The sequence below is a fragment of the Sprattus sprattus genome (assembly GCF_963457725.1).
Source record: "Sprattus sprattus genome assembly, chromosome: 5".
Classification (NCBI taxonomy): domain Eukaryota; kingdom Metazoa; phylum Chordata; class Actinopteri; order Clupeiformes; family Clupeidae; genus Sprattus; species Sprattus sprattus.
The window spans coordinates 13,906,685-13,926,643 of record NC_137924.1 but is presented as its reverse complement, the minus strand read 5'-3'; the positions used below and the strand labels follow the sequence as shown (position 1 = coordinate 13,926,643).

Genomic DNA, 19,959 nt, shown 5'->3' with positions numbered 1-19,959 from the left:
TCTACGCATCCGTCTGGATGCCAGCGGTGTTCATCTCACGCACAAATATCTCCCCGGGACGGTTTTGCCACTCGAGATGGCCAGCAAACGCACACTGGCTCCAGGGTCGGTGCACAGACTACCTGTCTCCATCGACCCCAGTGCCCCCCCCCCCCCCCGTACTCGATCCACTCTGCAATGAGGACCAGGTTTTTGGCAGGGGAACCCCAAGGGACGGGTCATCTTCCGGTAAACACCCAGCCAGGCTCGGAAACCTGGCCTCAGTTTTGGTTTCTCGTTGTCATTCTGTCTCTTTTCGCGGCCAGCACTGTCTGTCTGGAGACGGGGCTATCTCTGCTGCTGCCTTATCTACAGTGTGGAATAGGAGCGTCGCTTTCCAGCACTGGGAATGCTGCAAGTCAGGTGGGCTGCCTGCCCACAGCCTTCAGCAGATGCACCGGCCCTATTGCCAGATGAAAATTTCCAAAGTGTGGGTTTTGGATGGGGGCGTGGGGGGGGGGGGGGGGGGGGGGGTCACGGTCATTGCAACACCATAGCAATGCTACAGTGTGGTGGATCCTCAGATGTCGGATGTGGCGGGAGGAATGGGAGTCTGAAAGTTTCAAGGAGTAAGAGCTTCAGTCAACCATCAGTAGGCCCTTGATGTAGTTGTGAGTCCCTACCATCTTCTTCCCTGTGTGCCTGTGACCGCCGGCAAAGGAGGGTAAAGACAGCAGGGAGGCTCACATCAGTAATCCCAACCCCCCTCACCCCCTCCCCTCTGGAACAGCTTCACTGGCTGGAGCTCCACACTCCGTCACCTGGGCCTCGGCACATCAAAAGGCCTGGAGATTTGTCGTGCTGCCCAAATATGTAAATGGCATTAGCGCATGCAAAGGAGGCTGACGGGGGTCCTATGTTTGAAGGGAGGGAGGAGGAGGTGAGATAAAAGAGGAGCTGAGGCGGATGAACAAGGCCTGGCTCTTAAAGAGGGTCTGCACGTTTCTCCTCTCCGTCAGTGCCTCTCTGCCAGAGGCCGCCCAGGCAGCGATAGACCCCTTCCCCCTGAGTGCACCACACATCGATCGCTAGGCTACATCAGCTGTGTTTATTTTGCAGGGGCCGAATTACATGTTAGACCGTTCTTTGTGTCGGAGCAGTAGGGGGGCGGGCTTGCATGGCCCCAGCGGGCGTTCTGTGGGTGGATGTAGGATTGAGGAAATAAAGAGTTGATTGAATCGAGAGATTTTCGTATTAGTCTCTTGTGATTAGCGAGCAGATCAGGGAGTTGAAGTAAATGATACTCGTTGATTGACAGAGCACTCCGCAGTGCAGCACATGAGATCCCCTCAAGTTGACCCCCAATAATGTATTTTAACTCCCACCGATCAATGTTTCTATGCCTCAGTGCCTCACTTTAGAGGTGATGACGTTGTGGTGTTGTATTGGGCTAATTGTGCTGCGGTAAGAGAGGCACCTCTGCCCCTGACCCTGCCCCTGGTGGGGCACAGGTGGGCTACGCAGACCCGGGCCCTCCCCCTTCTCTTACCGCTTTCTGGGCTGTGCCAATGCTGAGGTGACTAACTGCTCGCTCTATTGTGTTGGAAACACTCCAAGAATGTGTGTTTGTGTTTGTGTGTGTGTGTGTGTGTGTGTGTGTGTGTGTGTGTGTGTGGGTACGTGTCTGTGTGTGTGTTGAGCGTCTGTGTGTGCGAGACTGTCCGCATCGCTAGCTGCACGGTTTCACACACTCACTCACACACACAAACACACTACACGCACACAATCACACACACACACACACACACACACACACACACACACACACACACACACACATACAGTATACACACACTCACTCACACACACACACACACACACACACACACACTCACACACGCCACACACACCCTTGGGAATGAAAATTAAGAGGCGTTTTACTGCAGCCTACATTTTGGTCTCTGTGGGCTGTCTTCCCCCAGTCATTTTGGTGCACACAATACAAGACGATGGAATGTTTTAAACAAATGTGTTTGAACATTCACACATCATCACCAACAAGAGTACTGTCACATAAACAACTGTGATCACATAATCACCAAAACAACCATTCCTTTTTTTTCCTATGGGCAAACGATTGCAGCTTAACCATGACATAAACATGCAGTTCTTTTGTCAGGTCTCCATTAAGGGGACATGTTGACATGGCTCTCCCAGCCAAAGCTCTCTGCAGCTGCAACACACTGAACCGTCTAGCTGATCACCTCAGCTGGATAGCTGCAGGGCTCTGTGTGTGGAGTTCAGACATGCCGGCGACCACCAATGTGCCATTCGTTTTTAACAGATTTTCGGAGTGTGAGGCTCGAACACCCCCCCCCCCCACCCCCCAACCCCTCCCACCGTGTTGTTACCACGACTCCCTCCCTCCGTATCGAACAGCCCCCGGTATGTGTGGAGACGGCCGCGGTGACGGACAGACTGCGCCGCTTTCATCCTTCCAGCCTCTCCAAAGGTCACAGTAGCGTGGGCTGCAGAGGGCTGCATAGAGGTCTCTCTCTTTAAAAGAAGTTCTCCCGGCCGCTCGAAGGTTACCATCGAGCAGAGGAGAGGGGTGGGGGGGGGGGGGGGGGATATTTTTTAAGCAGCCATTGATTCAGCCCTCTTGTGTTGGAGGGGGTCAGATGATGCTCGGGGCTTTGGAGCTGGGATGTGAACGCAGGAGAGGAAGAGACACTGGACGATGTTTGACTCATGCTGTCATGGTTGTAAAGACTATGAAGAAACTGACGTTATTCTTTTCATTGCTGAGGCCGTTCCGGCTTGGGCTTTCAGCAAACTGTTTTTCTGTGCGTCTAGAAGAATATGTCAGTGGATCGAATGTGTCAGTAAACTATATCAAGCCTGGTCAAATACAACCCCCCTACATTCCATATTCCTATGATTGACACCCAGACATCAGTAGTTCAGGATGAAGCAGACTGTAGTATGTCTGAGAAGGACCATCAGAGGGGCCGTGGGAAAGTAGCCATGTCCTTAAGTGTAAATGCTCTCATTCCTGTCCAGTGATATTGAAGCTGCCAGCAGACCAGACCAACGCACGTTTGAAGCCCTGTGAAGCTTTCATATCGTTTTTTTTAATATGAAACAGTAATTTGTGGAGGTACCGGTACAGCGACCACTGGCTTTGTAGAGGGGAGCTTCTGTGCAGTTTCCCTCATCCTCGGCAGTGAGCGCTCACAGAGTCCCGTCTGTGGTCTGTGATCATATCGTCTCATTTTCTTATTTTCCCTCGCAGTGGGGGGGGGGGGGGGGGGGGGGGTATTGGACAGGCAGACTGCGTTGGCTGCCAGTGACGACAGAGGAATTGTCTGTAATCTGTGGGGTTGGGGCATCGCCAGAGTCTCGTCTAAGCTCGCCTCAATTGGATTTTGAACCTCCTCAATTCCAGCTCGGCTCGGACCACTCTCTCACATGGCATTGTCAGTACGGGGGGTATGGGCAGGCGTGGGGGGGGGGGGGGGGGGCAGTGTGCCAATGTGCCATCACTACACAAGCCCATTCTTCCACTGAAAGGAGGGAAATAGAGAGAGAGAGAGGGAAAGAGAGCTGGAAGGAGGAAGAGAGTGAGTGAGAGGGGTTCTGGAGTCTTGCCGGACTCCCAGTACCGCCTCCCCTGTGTTTCGTCACTGGAAACAAAAGAACACAGACTTTCAAAGGGCAGAGCCACAAAAAAAAAACACATTTTCATCATTTCATCAGAGGACACTCTGACTGACACATCACAGCTTCAAAGCAGCCTACTCAGAAACAGACACACACACACACACACACACACACACACACACACACACACACACACACAAGGTGCTTATCACATTAAAGCAGTAGAGATGAGGAGAGATCTGTGGGTAGAGGAGTGAGAGGAGAAGGGAAGAGAGGTGGAAAGGTATGGTGAGCAAATGGGAGGGTCAGAGAGAAATACAGAAAGAGTGAGAGACGAAGACAGTGTCTGTGTGTGTGTGTGTGTGTGTGTGTGTGTGTGTGTGTTTGTGTGTGTGTGTTTGTGTGTGTGTGTCTGTGTGTCTCTGTGTCTCTGTGTGTTTGTGTGTGTCTCTGTGTCTCTGTGTGTGTGTGTGTGTGTGTGTGTGTGTGTTTGTGTGTGTGTGTGTGTCTCTGTGTGTGTATGTGTGTTTGTCTGAGGGACCAAATGCTTGCCAACACCCCTGCACTTGTTTGAGTGCTGACATTTCTTCCGTCACGTGGGGGAGAATGTTAATGGGTCCGTCAGACGCGCAGCTAAAGCGGGCGCAGCGTGGCTCTGAGTTATTTGGCTGAGTGATGACAACGCAGCGCAGGATTCTGGGCACATTTGCATTGGAGTCATTTTCTCAAAGCCCTTTGGATACTGAGAGACAGAAGTGCGTGCGGTGTGTGCACCGGAGAAAACTCTCCATTTCAGCGTAATGGTATGTGCTGTGATTTGTGAGAGATAGCTGACCAATTTCCACAGAATCTGTTGAGGGAGTGGGAGGGACGGAAAGAGGGAGGGAGAGAGAGAGCGAAAATGGGAGGGAGGGATAAAAGGAAGTGGGAGAAGCATAGAGAGAGAGGGAGGGGGGAGAGGGGAGAGAGAGAGAGAGCAGTCTCTGTAGCCCACTGATGTCAGCATGGGGCTTGACTGATGCACTAGAGCAGGCTGGTTGCGCGTTCTTTCAACTTTATTTCTCCTCTTGCTCGTTTCCTCCTGTCCTCCTCCCTCCCATCCTCACGCCGTCTCCCTCTCTCTCTCTCTGTCTCTCTCTCTCTCTCTCTCCCTCCCGTTCTGCCAGCTCTGTTCGTCCTCTTACATCACTCCCGTTTGCCTTTTCGCCTTCCATCCCTGTTCTTTTGTACCTCTCTCCCCTCTCTCACATGCTTTATCTCCCGCATGTCCTCATCTCCCCTGCTCTCTTCTCCTCCCTCTCTCCCCCTCCCCTTTCTCCTATATATCTCTCTCTCTTTCTCCCTCCCTTCTCTACCTCCCTCACTTTCTTTCCCTCTCTATATCTCTCTCTCGGTGACAGTGGAGCACAGGCAGGGAGGGTCATTGATTAATTCCTCTCCAACTGCCCAGCGCAAACTCTACTCAGCCACACTGGAGGAGCTCTCTCTCTCTCTCTCTCTCTCTCAATCTTTCTTCCTCTCTTCCGGACACACATTTTTTTCTCTCACTTTCCTCCTCTTTTTTTCCTTCCCCTCTCCCTCCTTTACGTTCGCTGTGTCGGGTTGGCAGGCAGGGAGGGAGGGGGTGCCGTTCCGCAGAGTGAGAGAGGATGAAAGAAAGAGGGAGAGATTAAGAGAGCGGCATTCTTTTTTTTTTCCCCTTCGCTCCCTCAGTCGTTAGAGCAGGAGATGGGTGCCCGGCAACAGCCGAGGCTAGTCACCAGTTGCATGCAGTGAGCTAGAGTACAGGTGAGGAGAGGAGGAGAGGAGAGCGGTGGACCATCACCAGAGCAACTCAGGGAGGGTGGGGTTTGAGGGGGGGGGGGTGTCTCTCTCAAGAAAGGGGGGACGTTTAAAGCCTCGGACCCCCCCAGCTGACATCTGGCCTCTTGCGGAAATACAGACACCTTCCAATCCGTGCCACCTCTGCCAGGACTCCAACTATGTAGTGTAAGTAACCCCCCTCAGGGTTGTCCCGGGCGGGGAGTTTGGGGGGGGGGGGGGGGGGGGGGTTCGGAGAGGTGTGTGTGTGGGGGGGGGGGGGGGGTATTTGTGCGCTAACAGGTTGCTGTCAAACAGATTCAGAGCTGGGAAGATGGTGAATAGATGTAGGAGTGTCTTTTCCGGCGGCTGTAGCTAGCAGCAGAGTTGAGAGATGTTGCACAGAGAGCGTTGGGGTCAGAGCGTGTTTGCTTGAGATTTGAAATGCAAATGCTGGCGGTGGAACACAGCTGAATTCATTAGCATGGAATCCGCTAGACCGTGGAGGCTGGTTTGGTTTATGGGGTTGCTGCAGTAGCGGTGCAAGCAGGTGAGAGAGAGAGTGCAGAGAATGTTGAATGAAGAAAGAGAGAGAGAGAGAGACAGATTCCTGTGAGGAAGTCAGAGCAACGAGTCCATCCGCACTCCTCTCTTTCGCTCTCTTTCACCCTTTCTCTCTCTGTGTTTTCGCTCCCTCCGTCTCACAGCTGAGTTCTGTCCAGACGCGAGCAGATCTTTGATTTAAGCAGGACATGGTCTCCATGGTGATGGCATTGTTACCACGAACAGCGGAGACTTTGTGTGTGTTTGTGTGTGTTTGTGTCACACATTGAGGCTTTGCTCTGTGCAGTGACCCGTTTTCTCATCCCTTTTATTGCCCTCGGTCATCCAGGGTAGTTATCCCGTCATGACAATTGTGGACGGGTTGATGTAATGCGGGCCTGCTTTGGCACGGAGCGCCGGTGGAAGGCTCTGTGTTTGAAAGCTGCCATCTGTTGCTCGCTGGTCTGGCATCTCCACATCATCCTGCTGAGGAGCTATGAGGGAGGGTTTGCCAGCCACCCCTCTGTCACTGGCTATGGGCTAAAAAGACCAGAGATCTATACCTGGAACCTCAATGGTTATGCTCAGTCACTGGTCTTAGTCCCTCTCCTCTCTCTCTCTCTCTCTCTCTCTCTCTCTCTCTCTCTCTCTGTTTGTCTCTGTCTCATTTTCTTCTTCCATCTCTGACTTCCACTGTCTGCCTATCAATTCAAACGCATCCTGGCTTGCTGTGGTTGTTTGCTGCCATTGTTGTTTACTTGTTGGCAAACTCTTAAGGGATCGCACACAGGCAACAGCTGTGCGTGGTGCAGTTGTATAAACACTAAAGATGGCGTGCGCTATATCTATAGATATCAGTCTTTTCCTATTTTGGTCACTGCCTCACTTGCTCTCTCAGTTCGTCTCTCTCTGTGTCCTTCCCTCCCTCTCTCTTAGTCTCTCTGTATATTTCCTCCTAGGGGGTTACAGGAATATCACACACAAGTCTGGCTTCTGCACTGTATGTCTGTTTTGGGCAAAAAACATAATCTTATCTCTCTAGATCACTCTGTAGCCATGCTCTGACAAACGGAAGGAAATTGCCCTTTTTATTTCTCTATACAAGCAGCGTACTGTACATCTCTGATGATGGGGAACATTTAGCATTCAACATATAATTAATGTACACTCTTTCTCCCCCATTTTTCCCCTCTCTCTCTCTCTCTCTCTCTCTCTCTCTCTCTCTCTCTCTCTCTCTCTCTCTCTCTCTCTCTTGCTTCTCACAGCAACAAGCTCCACCAAACTGGAAGACCTGGGTTATCTTGATGAGCAGCGCAACACTCCCTTGCGAACCTCCATCCGCCTGCCCTGGCACAACACCGGAGGCAGGGCGCCCCAGGACTCCAAAGGTAAAGAGACACTAAACACCAGCGCCTGTTGATTCTTAAAAAAAAAAAAAACACCCCCACTACACTGAGTCACATCAGGCGACATCTTATACCTTTGGGGGAAGCAGCATTGTTTCAAGGCACGCTGTTTACGCTCGAAGCTCCATCAAAGACTTCTTTTTAGTGTGTTTTGTTCCTGTTTTTTGGGAGTAGTATTATTTAGTTGTGTCTTTGTCAGGGAGCCAAATGGAATTCATATTAGCCCAGAGCATTAATAATGCAGGATAGCATCAGCCAGCGCCGGCGCACTGTTTAAACTTGAACTGCTCACTCTTGATGTGGTCCCTCCAGATAGCAGTGAGCTAATATGTAAACGCTCACACACTCCCCCCACGGAGTGAACAAACATTGGAGTTGTGCAACGGCCCGCTTTCGAGTTGAATTTCTGATCCCCCCCCCTGTTTGTTTTCAAACTTTTTTTTCCGCAGTCAGACCTTGAGAGAGTTGCAATGGAGGCTCTACAAACAAACTTTTGCTTCCCCCTCACACTCCCACGTTTTAGTTTAGTGTGTTTTTTTTTTTTTTCACCTTCTTTAAAATGCGGTTTGCTCATTTCTCCGTCTCCTTGGCCCCAGTGCCTGGTGCCTGACATGACCTGCGGTTGCTGCTGATCCCAATCTACAGACACTCTCTATGGGACAAACTCACAGGCTGGAGGGAGGCTGGTCCTCACAGCTATGGGACATTTAATTGTGTTAGCTTACTGTGTTAGCCAGCTAAAATGATGCGGATGTGTTAAACCTGGAAGATGTTCTGGGTGACCCAGACGAGGGTGTGTGATCAAGCTGTGATGGCTGTGGGGCCATGGCAGTGTGACCGTGTACAAGGCGCTCCAGGGAAGATTTTCCCAGCTTGTTCGATTTGCGGTCTTCACATCAGGGCCAGCTGAAGTTGCTGGCTTTGTGAATTTTGCCTGAGGCGTTGACAACTGGCCGGCACCTTGCTGCCTAATGCAATCAGTGTTGCGGTTTCTGTGAGCGAAAGGGATGGAGGCAGGCTCCACTTCTGTTTTCTCCCTCTCTTTCTCTGTCTCTTTTTCATTCTCTTCCGATCTGTTTTGTTTTATTCCTTTTGCTTTTATCTGTCTCTACTTGACTTTCACACTCTCTCTCTCTCTCTCTCTCTCTCTCTTTTCTTTTCTCCACCCATCCATCTCTATCTCAATCGCCCTTCTCTCTTTCTCTGTCAGTTGTTCTCTGCAACAAGCTTTGACTTTCTCTCACTCTCATTTTCACCCTCTCTCTCACATTCGCCCTCCCGGCGCCCGTGCAGCCTGCAGACCTCTTCCTCTGTGCATTCCTGGAGGACATGTGTGGATGTGCACTGAGCAGTAGGTGTTATGCGGCAGGCGGTCAGTCGACAGGAGAGAGACAGAGAGAGACAGAGAGAGACAGACAGAGAGAGAGAGAGAGAGAGAGAGAGAGAGAGAGAGAGAGAGAGAGAGAGAGAGAGAGAGAGAGAGAGAGAGAGAGAGAGAGAGAGAGAGAGAGAGGGAGAGGGAGAGGGAGAGGGAGAGGGAGAGAAGGAGAGGAGAGAGGGGGGGGGGGAGAGGGAGAGAGAGAGAGAGAGAGAGAGAGACTAGCATTTTCAGTTCAGATTTTTCACGGCAGGATAAACCCTTCACCTGCCCCCCCCCCCCCACTCTCCAGGATGAAATGATCAGACCACTCTGGGTCCATAGTCTTGTTGTTGTTTTTGATCACAGCCACATTATACCAGTGTGCTGGAATAAGCCAGGGCTTAGAGCAGATGCCATGCAACCTTCAAAGCACAGAGGTTTGAAACGCTCAGAGTGGTGCTCTGCTTTTTCTGTGATGCATGCAGTCAGTGTCATTGCCTACCAGTGCAAACAAACCAGATCCCATGGCCGCTGTCCAACAGCTGGCACGTGACACACTAACAATATCACTGCAGTGGGGAAATAATAGCTTCCCTTATCCATCCAGTTAAGCATGAGAAAGAAGAAGCAAGCCTTTTTACAACAAACTTATTTTACGTAAGAACTAATTACAAACTGCTGTTATTGTTGTTCACAACAGGAATTTTCTGTCACGTGAGGTTGCACGTTTTGGAAGGTGAAATGAAAAAGAATTGAGTGAAATCAATTCCTGTTCAATAAACAGATGGATGTTATTGTGTTTGTGTGTCTCTCCTCCTGCCTCCCTCAGCTCGCTTCACGCCCTACAAGCCTGCAGACATCATGCTCAAGCCGCTGCTCTTCGAGGTGCCCAGCATCACCACCGACTCGGTTTTCGTTGGCCGCGACTGGCTCTTCCAGGAGCTGGAGGACGCGCTGAGGGGCTCCGAATCGCCCGAGAGCCGCGGGGTCGTAGTGGTGGGCAGCGTGGGCTTCGGCAAGACGGCCATCATCTCCCGGCTGGTGGCGCTGAGCTGCCACGGCGGACGTATGCGCCAGATCGCCTCCAACAGCCCCAGCGCCTCCCCTAAGAGTAAGAACATTTACCACCTCAGGTCCGTGTTTCCCACTGAAGTGGCTGTTGAGTGGCCACCATTATCCCTGAAGGAGAGAGATTGGTCAAGATGATGGCAGATGATTGTTCAGCATGATAGTCATTATCTTGATGGATGGATCTCTCTCTTGATGACCATAGCTGCTCAACGACACTTCAGGACACACAACTCTAATCAGGCTTCTGCACTCTGACAGGGAATGATTTTCCACTTAGAGACCTAAGAGACTACAGAGGCTTTGCATAGAGCTTCTTCCTGGAAATACCTTCTTGCTGACAGCAAGTGCTTTAGGGGATGAAAAGTAGCATTTGCAAATATATATTACCCAAAAATGTAAAAATATTTTAGCAGAGCACTCTCAAGTTTAAAATGAAAACATTTAGTACGTTTAAAGTATTTTTTAACACAGTTAGCTCTTAAAGGTAAAATCAACCAAGGTCAGAGTTCAGATCGTTGTTTTGTTTGTTAAGTGTAATTCTCACGTCACACATTCAATACTGACTGGGATAGACTGAAAACAAGTAACATGTTGAATAAAGTTCGTCCAGTCAGGACAATAATCTGCCTGTCAATTCAATGTGTCCAGGCCAAGGCAGCATGCTAGCAGGAGAAGGGCAAACACTGAAGGAAATAAGTGGCTCCTCAGTTTCAAAATGGTTCACGTCCAACAAAATGACTGATTCTATAGTTAAGGCTTCTTAAGCACCTGTCTCAAAACGTCTACTTCCACCTACTTACAGCTGATCTCTCCTGTTCCCATAAGGTGTGTTTCTCTGAAGCTCTCGTTCGAAGTGCAACAGTGTGCATACGCTGCTGTTTCTGCCCTCATACTTGTGTGCCTCTCAGGTATATTATGAGGAGAAAATGCCATCATGTCATGTGCACCAGCCATAGACCAGTGCCTCAGATTCCGACGGTTGACATGAGATGCACTGAATGCTATTTGGCGTTAGCTTAGCTCAGCAGAGAGCAGAGAAGCCCCTTGACAGGGATCAGAGGAGTGCAGCCCAACCCCACCGCTGAGTCTGTTAATCCACCCCTGCAGCCACATGTGAACTAATCCCTCCTGCCCTCCTCATTCTGGTAATTGCCATCAGAATCGATGACTGCAGGATTAAACCTAGAACCTGACACTGAATTAGTGGAATGACATTGGATGCCACGGGATGGAGGTATGAGCACATCCTCTTGGCAGTCCGTGAGGGCTGTTGATTTGTTTGTGTTGAACATCCATGAGAACGGGAGAATTCTGCATTTTGAATGACAAAAAGAGATCTTTCATGTCAATGAAGTTTCTTGCCTATCAAGAATAAGGTCAAATTTCTACAGGTTCTGATGTTGATTGACTCAATGCGTCAATCAAGTCAATCAGTCATACATAAATAAGTTGTTCACGTTAGGAAATACTACACTGCATTAAGAGCTTGTCCAGACCAGTGTGATTGGACGTCTCAAACCTGAGATCTGACCTGGTCATCTCCCTGCAGCAGGTGGTGATGGGAACTCGGACCTGCCCCTGTCGCAGCCTCCCCAGCCCACGCCGCCCCCCAGCGCCACCAACACCCTGAGCAACTGCCCCAGCACCCCCGAGCTCCAGCGCCGCAGGGAGGAGGCCGTCAAGCGCCTGGCTGCCAAGGTACACACACTTATCATTCACCACTCTTTATTCACAACACTCACACACTCTTTATTCACAACACTCACACACACACTCTTAACTTACCACTCTTTATTCACCACACTCAAACACACACACACACTCTTTATTCACACACACACTCACTCTTTATTCACAATACTCACACACACACTCTTTATTCACAACACTCACACACACACTCACAGCACTCACACACACACTCTTTATTCACAACACTCACACACCTCACTCACAACACTCACACACACACCCCTCACTCACAACACTCACACACAAACTCACAGCATTCACACACTCACTCTTCATTCACAACACTCACACACTCACACACACACACACACTCTCAACACCCACACACTCACTCTTTATTCACAATACTCACACACTCACTCTTTATTCACAATACTCACACACTCACTCTGTATTCACAATACTCACACACACACTCTTTATTCACAACACTCACACACTCACTCTTCATTCACAACACTCACACACTCACACACTCTCAACACTCACACACTCACTCTTTATTCACAATACTCACACACTCTTTATTCACAATACTCACACACACACTCTTTATTCACAATACTCACACACACACTCTTTATTCACAACACTCACACTCTCACTCTTTATTCACAACACTCACACTCTCACTCTTTATTCACAACACTCACACACTCACAAACACACACTCTCAACACTCACACACTCACTCTTTATTCACAATACTCACACACTCACTCTTTATTCACAATACTCACACACACACTCTTTATTCACAACACTCACACACACACTCTTTATTCACACACCTTACTCACAACATTCACACACACACACACACTTTATTTACACACCTCACTCACAACACTCACAGATCTATGCTAGGGAGTGACACCACCATCAGTCATGTGTAAGGATGAATGAGGAGGATCAGTCCTCCTGTGGTGAAATATAGAGTTGGACAAGTTAGACAATGCTTTTGTTATATGCTCATTTGTTGTGAATGGTGGACCTCACGAAGAATGGACAGAGATTATGTGTAAGCACTGTCGCATGGTGTCTTTTTTTGGAAAGCTGATTTTATTCCCCTTCCACGGCTCGACATGTGCCCATTCATCTGAGGCTGATTACTGGGCGAACATTTTATATGTAAAGCGTGCCAGCGAAACAAAGCGCTCTCAGTGTGCGCCGGATTCCAGAGTTTAAGGCAATTATGGATTCATTCAGCATCCAAACAGTGAACGCACTCAAAAGTTGAATGAGGGGGGGGGGGAATAACAACTAGTTGTGTTCACCACTCTCTGTTCCTCTCTCCCGTGTTTGAAACCACACCTTGATGGGGTTAAAAGATCACTTCTCCTTGGTTTGACCTAAATTCACACACACACACACACACACACACACACACAAACACACTCACACTCAGAGTCACAGGTCTGCAATGCATGCGGGCCCTTTTACCTCTGATAAAAGCCACAATTGGAATCCTGAGTCTCTGGAGGCAGCCTTTCATGTGGTGTAATTAAGGGCTGAAAAGCCACATGTTCAGGCTTCAATCTGGCTCTCTCTCCCTCTCTCTCTCTCTCTCTCTCTCTCTCCCTCTCTCTTTCTCTCTCCTTTTCTCTCTCTTCCTGTTGTATCTTGCGGCTTCACTCCTCAGGGTCGGGGTGTGGGGGAGGGGGGGTATTGTTGTGATATTGGCCTTTCCTGAGTGGCACACATTGAAGGTGAGCTGTTTCTGTCTCTAACCCTTTATTTCTCTCTCATCCTGACCACACTTTCTCAAGGTTATCTGGAAGGGTTTTCTTTATCGTTCATTTTTCTGTATACGTCTGCTTCCCACTCCTGCGTCATCAGTACCTGAGGACATTTCCCTCTCAGCCTCTGCCTTCATCTGCTTTCTTTCAATTCCATTGCTTTTCATTTATATAACCGCAATATCAATTGAAATTGTCTCAAGGCACTTCACAGATCCCAGAGCCTGAACCCCCCTAGAGAAAGCACTAAGGCAACTGGGGCAAGAAAAACCTCTCTTTTAAAAGGGAGAAACCTTGAGCGGAGCCTCAGCTTAAAGAGAGGATCCATCTGCTTGGGGCCAGCCGGGTAGAGAGGACATTGACAGGAGGAGTAGGAGGTAGGAGAGAAGGAGAGGAGAATCAGAAGCAGGCGCTGCCAATTATCTAAACATCAATTTTATTATACAATGGTGTACCACATGGTATTCACACAGGTTAGACTAAGGGTAGGAATTGGATGTGAACCCAAGTTAGGGTAAAGGAAGGGCTTAGGGGCGGGAGAGAACCCCCGGAATTACGACCCTGGATTAGTGTAAGGGAAGAAACTGAGACACAGACCCTGGTCACCTCAGTCACCCAAAGAGAATGGCAAATAATATGGCCACTTCATCAGTATCAATGACATGGCACAATATGATCTAGACAGAGGAACAGGTAGAGGAAGAGGTTGCCTGGCATGGTGAATGAAAAGTATGTGGCAAAGGGTGCCGGAACTTGATACATTATTCCTAACTATAGAGTGCGCTAAAGAGGAATGTTTTTTAGTCTTAGACTTAAATATGGAAAAGGTGTCGGCTTCTCGGATGGAGACAGAAAGTTTAGCTCGATCAATCGCTCCAGGCTCGATAGCATAAGGCTCTGCCTCCTATTGTGTTTTTTGATACTCTTAGAAATTACAAAAAGACCTGCACTCTGGTCTTGGTAGGCAGTAGGGGACAATTCATTCCTTGAGGTAATTTGGAGATAGGCCATTTAGAGCTCTATATGTTAGTAGTACTTTGGTAAAAATTCTACTTTTGATAGAATCCGGTGCAGAGAGGCAAGTACAGTTATATCAAGTTGGAGAAGTTTGTGTAAGTGCACAGGTCTGGCTGGTGTACCGCAGGGCCAGTTTCTTCTGTTTTCTTATTCTCCTTTTCAATGGTGTAACAGTGTCTTATCCGATGACCTGAATGTCAAAACTGACATCCACCCAAACCTGTAGACGCTTCCTCAGTGTCTATATCCCTCCCCGCTCCTCCATGCACTATCAAAGGTTTTGCTTCAGGAGCTCCAACCCCTCCTTTCAGGTCCTCTCTGTGCTGTGCTTGCTTGTGCCGCTTTCTGTCGTTTACCTGGAGACCTAACTGATGGATAAACCACATCTTCCCTCAGGGGACTTTCAGTTGCCAAGGGAACGGGGTAGGGGGAGGGAGGGGGGGCCAGATGGCCTTATGTGACGCTGAGCAGACCAGGCTCAGAAACATGACAACAAAAACACCACATGAAAGATTATCATCTGGAAAGAGCCCCCCCCCCCCCCCCCCCCCCACCGCAGCACTGCAGCACGACCACAATAGAGCGTTTACTGAGTGACTGATGAACCTACGGAACAAAATGGCACGAGCTCGGAATCTGGCAAAAGCGACAGACAATTGACAGCTCCTACCTGAGCAGGGAGCGGCGTGTTTGTTGTGCTGGAGAGACGGTAACGTCGTTTGTCTTGCCTCATTAGGAGATGTGCTCGCAATGGCTCGGCGCTTAGGTACCCTGCTGAGGTTTGTAGTGAGTGTTTACCACTTGTGTCTTTGCCGTCTAATTGTTCCATTCCAGCAGTATAACCCCCCAACCCCCGCCTTCACCCCATGCTAACGGCACTTTAATGAACCACCTGCTATTAAGCTCACAGTCAGACAGTGTGTGTTTTTGAGAGTTTGTGTGTGTGTTTGTGTGTGTGAGTATGTGCGTGTTTGTGCGTGTGCGTGTGCGCTTGTGTGTGTGTGTGTGTGTGAGTATGTGCCTGTTTGCGCGTGTGCGTGTGTGTGTCTGTGTGTGTTTGTGTGTGTGCGTGTGCTTGTTACGTTGTGCGTTAGTGTGTGTGTGTGTGTGTGTGTGTGTGTGTGTGTGTGCGTGTGCTTGTTACGTTGTGCGTTAGTGTGTGTGTGTGTGTGTGTGTGTGTGTGTGTGTGTGTGTGTGTGTGTGTGTGTGTGTGTGTGTGTGTGTGTGTGTGTGTGTGTGTGTGTGTGTGTGTGTGAGTGCGTGTGAGTGTGTGTGAGAGAGAGAGTTTATGCTGCCTGGTGCTCTCTCACTACTAGCTCCCTGGTGTAGTTTTCTCCTGTAAGTCAAATGCCTTCTTAATCACATGCCTAATGTATTGAAAAGGTTAATGAAAAGCCATCCCATCCCCCTTCATGCTTGCATGACTTTCACCTTCTCATCAACAGCAGGCCATCACACTCAAAGTATGACTGCCGCCAAAAGCGGCTCGATGTGTTCGTCCTCACTTTTATACGCCGCGTCTTATTTCTCTCTACATCTGTGATGGGCAGAGCAAGGCCCCCTCTGGCACGACCCGAGCCTATCGATCCCCAAAAACCTGAAAGGAGAGGGTGATCTGTAGCACAGTCACTCAAATAGCTACCCTTTTGGTTTTATGCTTTCTGTCCAAGAAGAAGGAAAAACATACATGAGGTCTCCCAAGTTGTACATACCATAAAACTGTACACATGGATAGACCAGCTGTTGGCAATTGACAGTTGCTTGACAAATTTATGAGCTGTGATAACAGTAACTACTTTGACAGGCGCCACACACACACACAAACACACACACACACACACACACACACACACACACACACACACACACACACACACACACACACACACACACACACACACACACACAGAAACACACACACACACACACAACTGTGTTCGTCAGCAGATGCCGGTGAGTCCCCGCTGTGGGACGCGTCTACCTCAGTTAGGCCTCACGTATGCCAGCTGTTCTGTTAGGCAAAGAGCTGCCCTCCCATATGACCGCTGAGAATCTGCCTCTCCACAATCGACTTAAATTAATGCCTCCCTCACACACTCTCTATTTCTCTCCATTTTCCTTGCGTTTTCACACACTCTATTTCTCTGTCTCTTCAGCCATTTCCTTTGTGTTTTCTTTATGCTCTTTCTCTTTTTGTAATCCTAATTCATACCTGCCAGTGGACGGCTTTTTGCATAATGGAGTCTCGGAAGGCCTTTCGCCAGACTGCCTCTCCTCCATGGCGCTGCATCAGTGCCTGCAAGACTTCCTGCTTTGGAGCTGACTGCCGATTCCCAGATCATCAGCCTGTTCTGTTTTGTATGAGATTAGTTTGTGTTAATGTGGTCCATCACCCGGCACCACACACAGCATCCCAATCATCTTCGCCGTCCTACCAGCTACATCAGCGTGAGGGATGGAGGCCGGTCTGAGAACTGCAGAGGAGTGGAGAGATGGATGCTTGCCGACTGCGCATGTCCCCTGGGATGCAGGAAGTGGCCGTCGCCAAAGGGGCTGTTGAGGTGCACCGTTCCCATTAACCCCCACCGGCTCCAGAAGGCAAATACCGCCTCCCGTCAAGGTGGCTTTCTAAGGATAAGTCACCCGACATGAATATGCAGGTGTCAACCATTCAAGGTCTTCCACCGGTCGCATTGCCAAGTCTTTTTTCCAGTTTTGTGTCCGTTTTCACAGGCAAATTAATCAAATGCTTGACATAAATACCAAAGGCCAGACCTTCTCTGAGGACTCCACTCTATTGCTCCCATGAAGCCTGTGGTGTTGGATTTACAGGCTCCTGTTGGCTGGTATTTCTCTCTGCAGATGAACAAAGTTATCATTTGAGTGGAGCGCATCCAAGCTGGGCATCGGTCTAACAGAAGTGGATGGGTGCTGCTTTCCAGGATAATAAATGTCTGAATGAGAGGTCGTAGGGCCCAGACCTGCTCCATCTGTTCTGGAGTACCTTTGTTACACATCTCTGTGGCAGGCTGGTTGCTGTATGAGGAGCAAGCTGGTGTGGTGCTCCCCCTTCACACCCTTGAAAAAGTGTCTGCTCCTCCATTTCTTCCCTCCTCCTCCTCCTCCTCCTCCACCTCCACCTCCTCTCAGGTTTGAGTGTAATTAGGACAGAGAGAGTCACAGATCCCCCAGGCACCTCTCTTTCCTGCCTACGATCTGCTTGTTAGAGAGCCTCTCTACCCCCCCCCCCCCATCTCTCTCTCTCTCTCACTCACTCTGTCTTTTTCTTTCCCTTTCTCTCTCTCTCTTTCTCCCTCCCTCTCTCTTTCTCTCTCCTCCATCCATTTTTCACAAATGTCTACAAGAGGAGGGGACCGGCTTCACACACACACACACACACACACACACACACACACACACACACACACACACACACACACACACACACACACACACACACACACACACACACACACACACACACACACACACACACACACACACACACACACACACACACACGGTCAGATGTAGGTTCAGCAGCCTACCTTTAGCTGGCCACCTGGGAGAGGTGCTGGCAGAGTTGTAAGCCTGTTGGTCGGCGGCTCACCACCCAGTCCCATTCATCACAGCCAACCACCCGCAGCAGAGCTGGAGGTGCACAGGGGGGAGGGGATCACAGCGGAGCTAAGAGGTGGACTCTCAGGGCAGGTTGAGAGGTGCTCACCAGCCTCCTCGACCTTGCTGAGAGGGGTCAGGATCATCAGTGAATGACCCCCCCCCCCACACACACACACACATACACACATACACACACACACCTCCACAAGCTCTGCAGCCTCCACATGAAGATTTCCCACCTCATCCACCTTTTAATCGCTTAATGCAAACAGTGGAATGGGATCACGGCCCCGTCTAGCCAGCATGTGGGTTTGGCCGCCGCCGCCACGGTTGGCTAGCCTCCCTGGAGGTTCCCAAAGCCCTCCTGCTCCGTCTCCTCAGATGCAGCCGCGGCTCTCACCAATCAATCTAATAATGTAATACCCCACCGCCACCTCCCTCTGTGCTGCCAACGGAAATTAATGAATCCCTTTTTCTCCCTCTCTCCCTCTCCCTCGTTCTTTCTCTATCTCCCTTTCTTTCTCTCTCTCTCTCTCTCTCTCTAGGTGGTGGCCTACCACTACTGCCAGGCGGACAACACGTACACATGCCTGGTGCCGGAGTTTGTGCACAGTGTGGCGGCGCTGCTGTGCCGGGCGCCGGTGCTGGGCGCCTACCGGGAGCTGCTGCTGCGCGAGCCGCACCTGCAGAGCATGCTGAGCCTGCGCTCCTGCGTGCAGGACCCCTCAGCCGCCTTCCGCCGCGGCGTGCTGGAACCGCTGCTCAACCTGCGCAAGGGTAAGCCTCCGCAAAGGGGTGCAGGTGTGGGCCTGCGATCCTGATCCATCTCAAACAGAGTATAGGTTTGGCCTTTTTGCAACTGGAGGACATCAGCTGGCAGTGGGTAGGCACTGCCAATGTTTAAATACAAAGTGTGTGTGTGTGTGTGTGTGTGTGTGTGTGTGTGTGTGTGTGTGTGTGTGTGTGTGTGTGTGTGTGTGTTCCTGTGTTAAATGCAGAGTTTGTACTTGGCCACTATCTTAGTATGTCTCAGGCAAGTCTCACGACATACAGAGATGAAAAGCTGGACTTGTCCTCTACCGTTTAGGGAAGTGTATGAATCATGGAAACATCTGAATGAGTCAGATATACTGAAGAAGTGCAGGTATTGTTGCCACAAATCAGTAAACAAAAAAACATTGTTTTGGGTTCACATTTTTACAAGTACTCTTTTGTCTCAGTTTTTTCAGTACACCTTTGCCACATTGTTTGTGAAACACAGTCTGCTCTGAAGTGCTTGGCAGCAGTTTTCCCAGATACACACACTGTTTGTTTTGTCTGAGGAGGACAACCTCAAGGTCAGTTTGAGAACCTTGCGGCGTGATCAGGAGAAAAAAAGGAAGCTCCTTCTAGTCGCAATGCGAGTAATAGCCCAGCGAATAGGTTAAACCATCTCTGCACAATGGCTCGGAACATTGTTAATTGCTTCAGTGTAGTGGCCTCATGTAAGCATGAAGTATTGATTTGAATCATTGTCACACTTAATAGCTTTTCTTTTTTCTGTCTGCCTATTGCTTTCTTGAGGCTTTCTTTTTTTTCTCTTTCGCTCTATCCGCTGGGTGCTCTGTCCCTGTGGAGCAACACCTACCAGGCTCACCAGTTTGATTGTTTGTCTTCAGACACGTGGCTGACAACTTCAAGGTCACCTGAGGATTGTGTACTCAGAGCACAGCCTCTTTTTTTTTAGTCCTCTCCATCACACAATCAATAGTGGATTATGGGAAGCCGGGCCCTAGATCTGTAGATAAACAACCCACATGGTTGTCGGATGGAAATGGCGAAGACTGAAAATTGACGTGTGTTTGTGTGAAAGGGGTGGGAGCTGGAGAGTTACTTGTGCGATGGGACCACCAGGCCAGAACATTATGGATCCGTGCAGCCCTCTTCACTGTCTCAGTGCAGAAGGAATGGTCAGTAGGATGAGGGTCGATAGAAGGCAGAGGTTTTATTACGTCCTCCACCATAATG

The 19,959-nt window shown here is 49.7% G+C and overlaps 1 protein-coding gene across 1 annotated transcript in view; it reads left to right on the top strand.

The window, feature by feature from the left end:
• The window catches only part of tanc1b (tetratricopeptide repeat, ankyrin repeat and coiled-coil containing 1b), a gene marked incomplete at its 5' end in the record, with an annotated part of 93,176 nt that overhangs the window by 47,354 nt on the left and 25,863 nt on the right, over positions 1 to 19,959 (top strand). The window contains 4 exons of the mRNA XM_080839672.1: positions 7,251 to 7,373; positions 9,581 to 9,862; positions 11,372 to 11,520; positions 18,498 to 18,729. Coding sequence (XP_080695798.1) covers positions 7,251 to 7,373; positions 9,581 to 9,862; positions 11,372 to 11,520; positions 18,498 to 18,729 — 786 coding nt within the window. The remainder of the gene's footprint in view (positions 1 to 7,250; positions 7,374 to 9,580; positions 9,863 to 11,371; positions 11,521 to 18,497; positions 18,730 to 19,959) is intronic.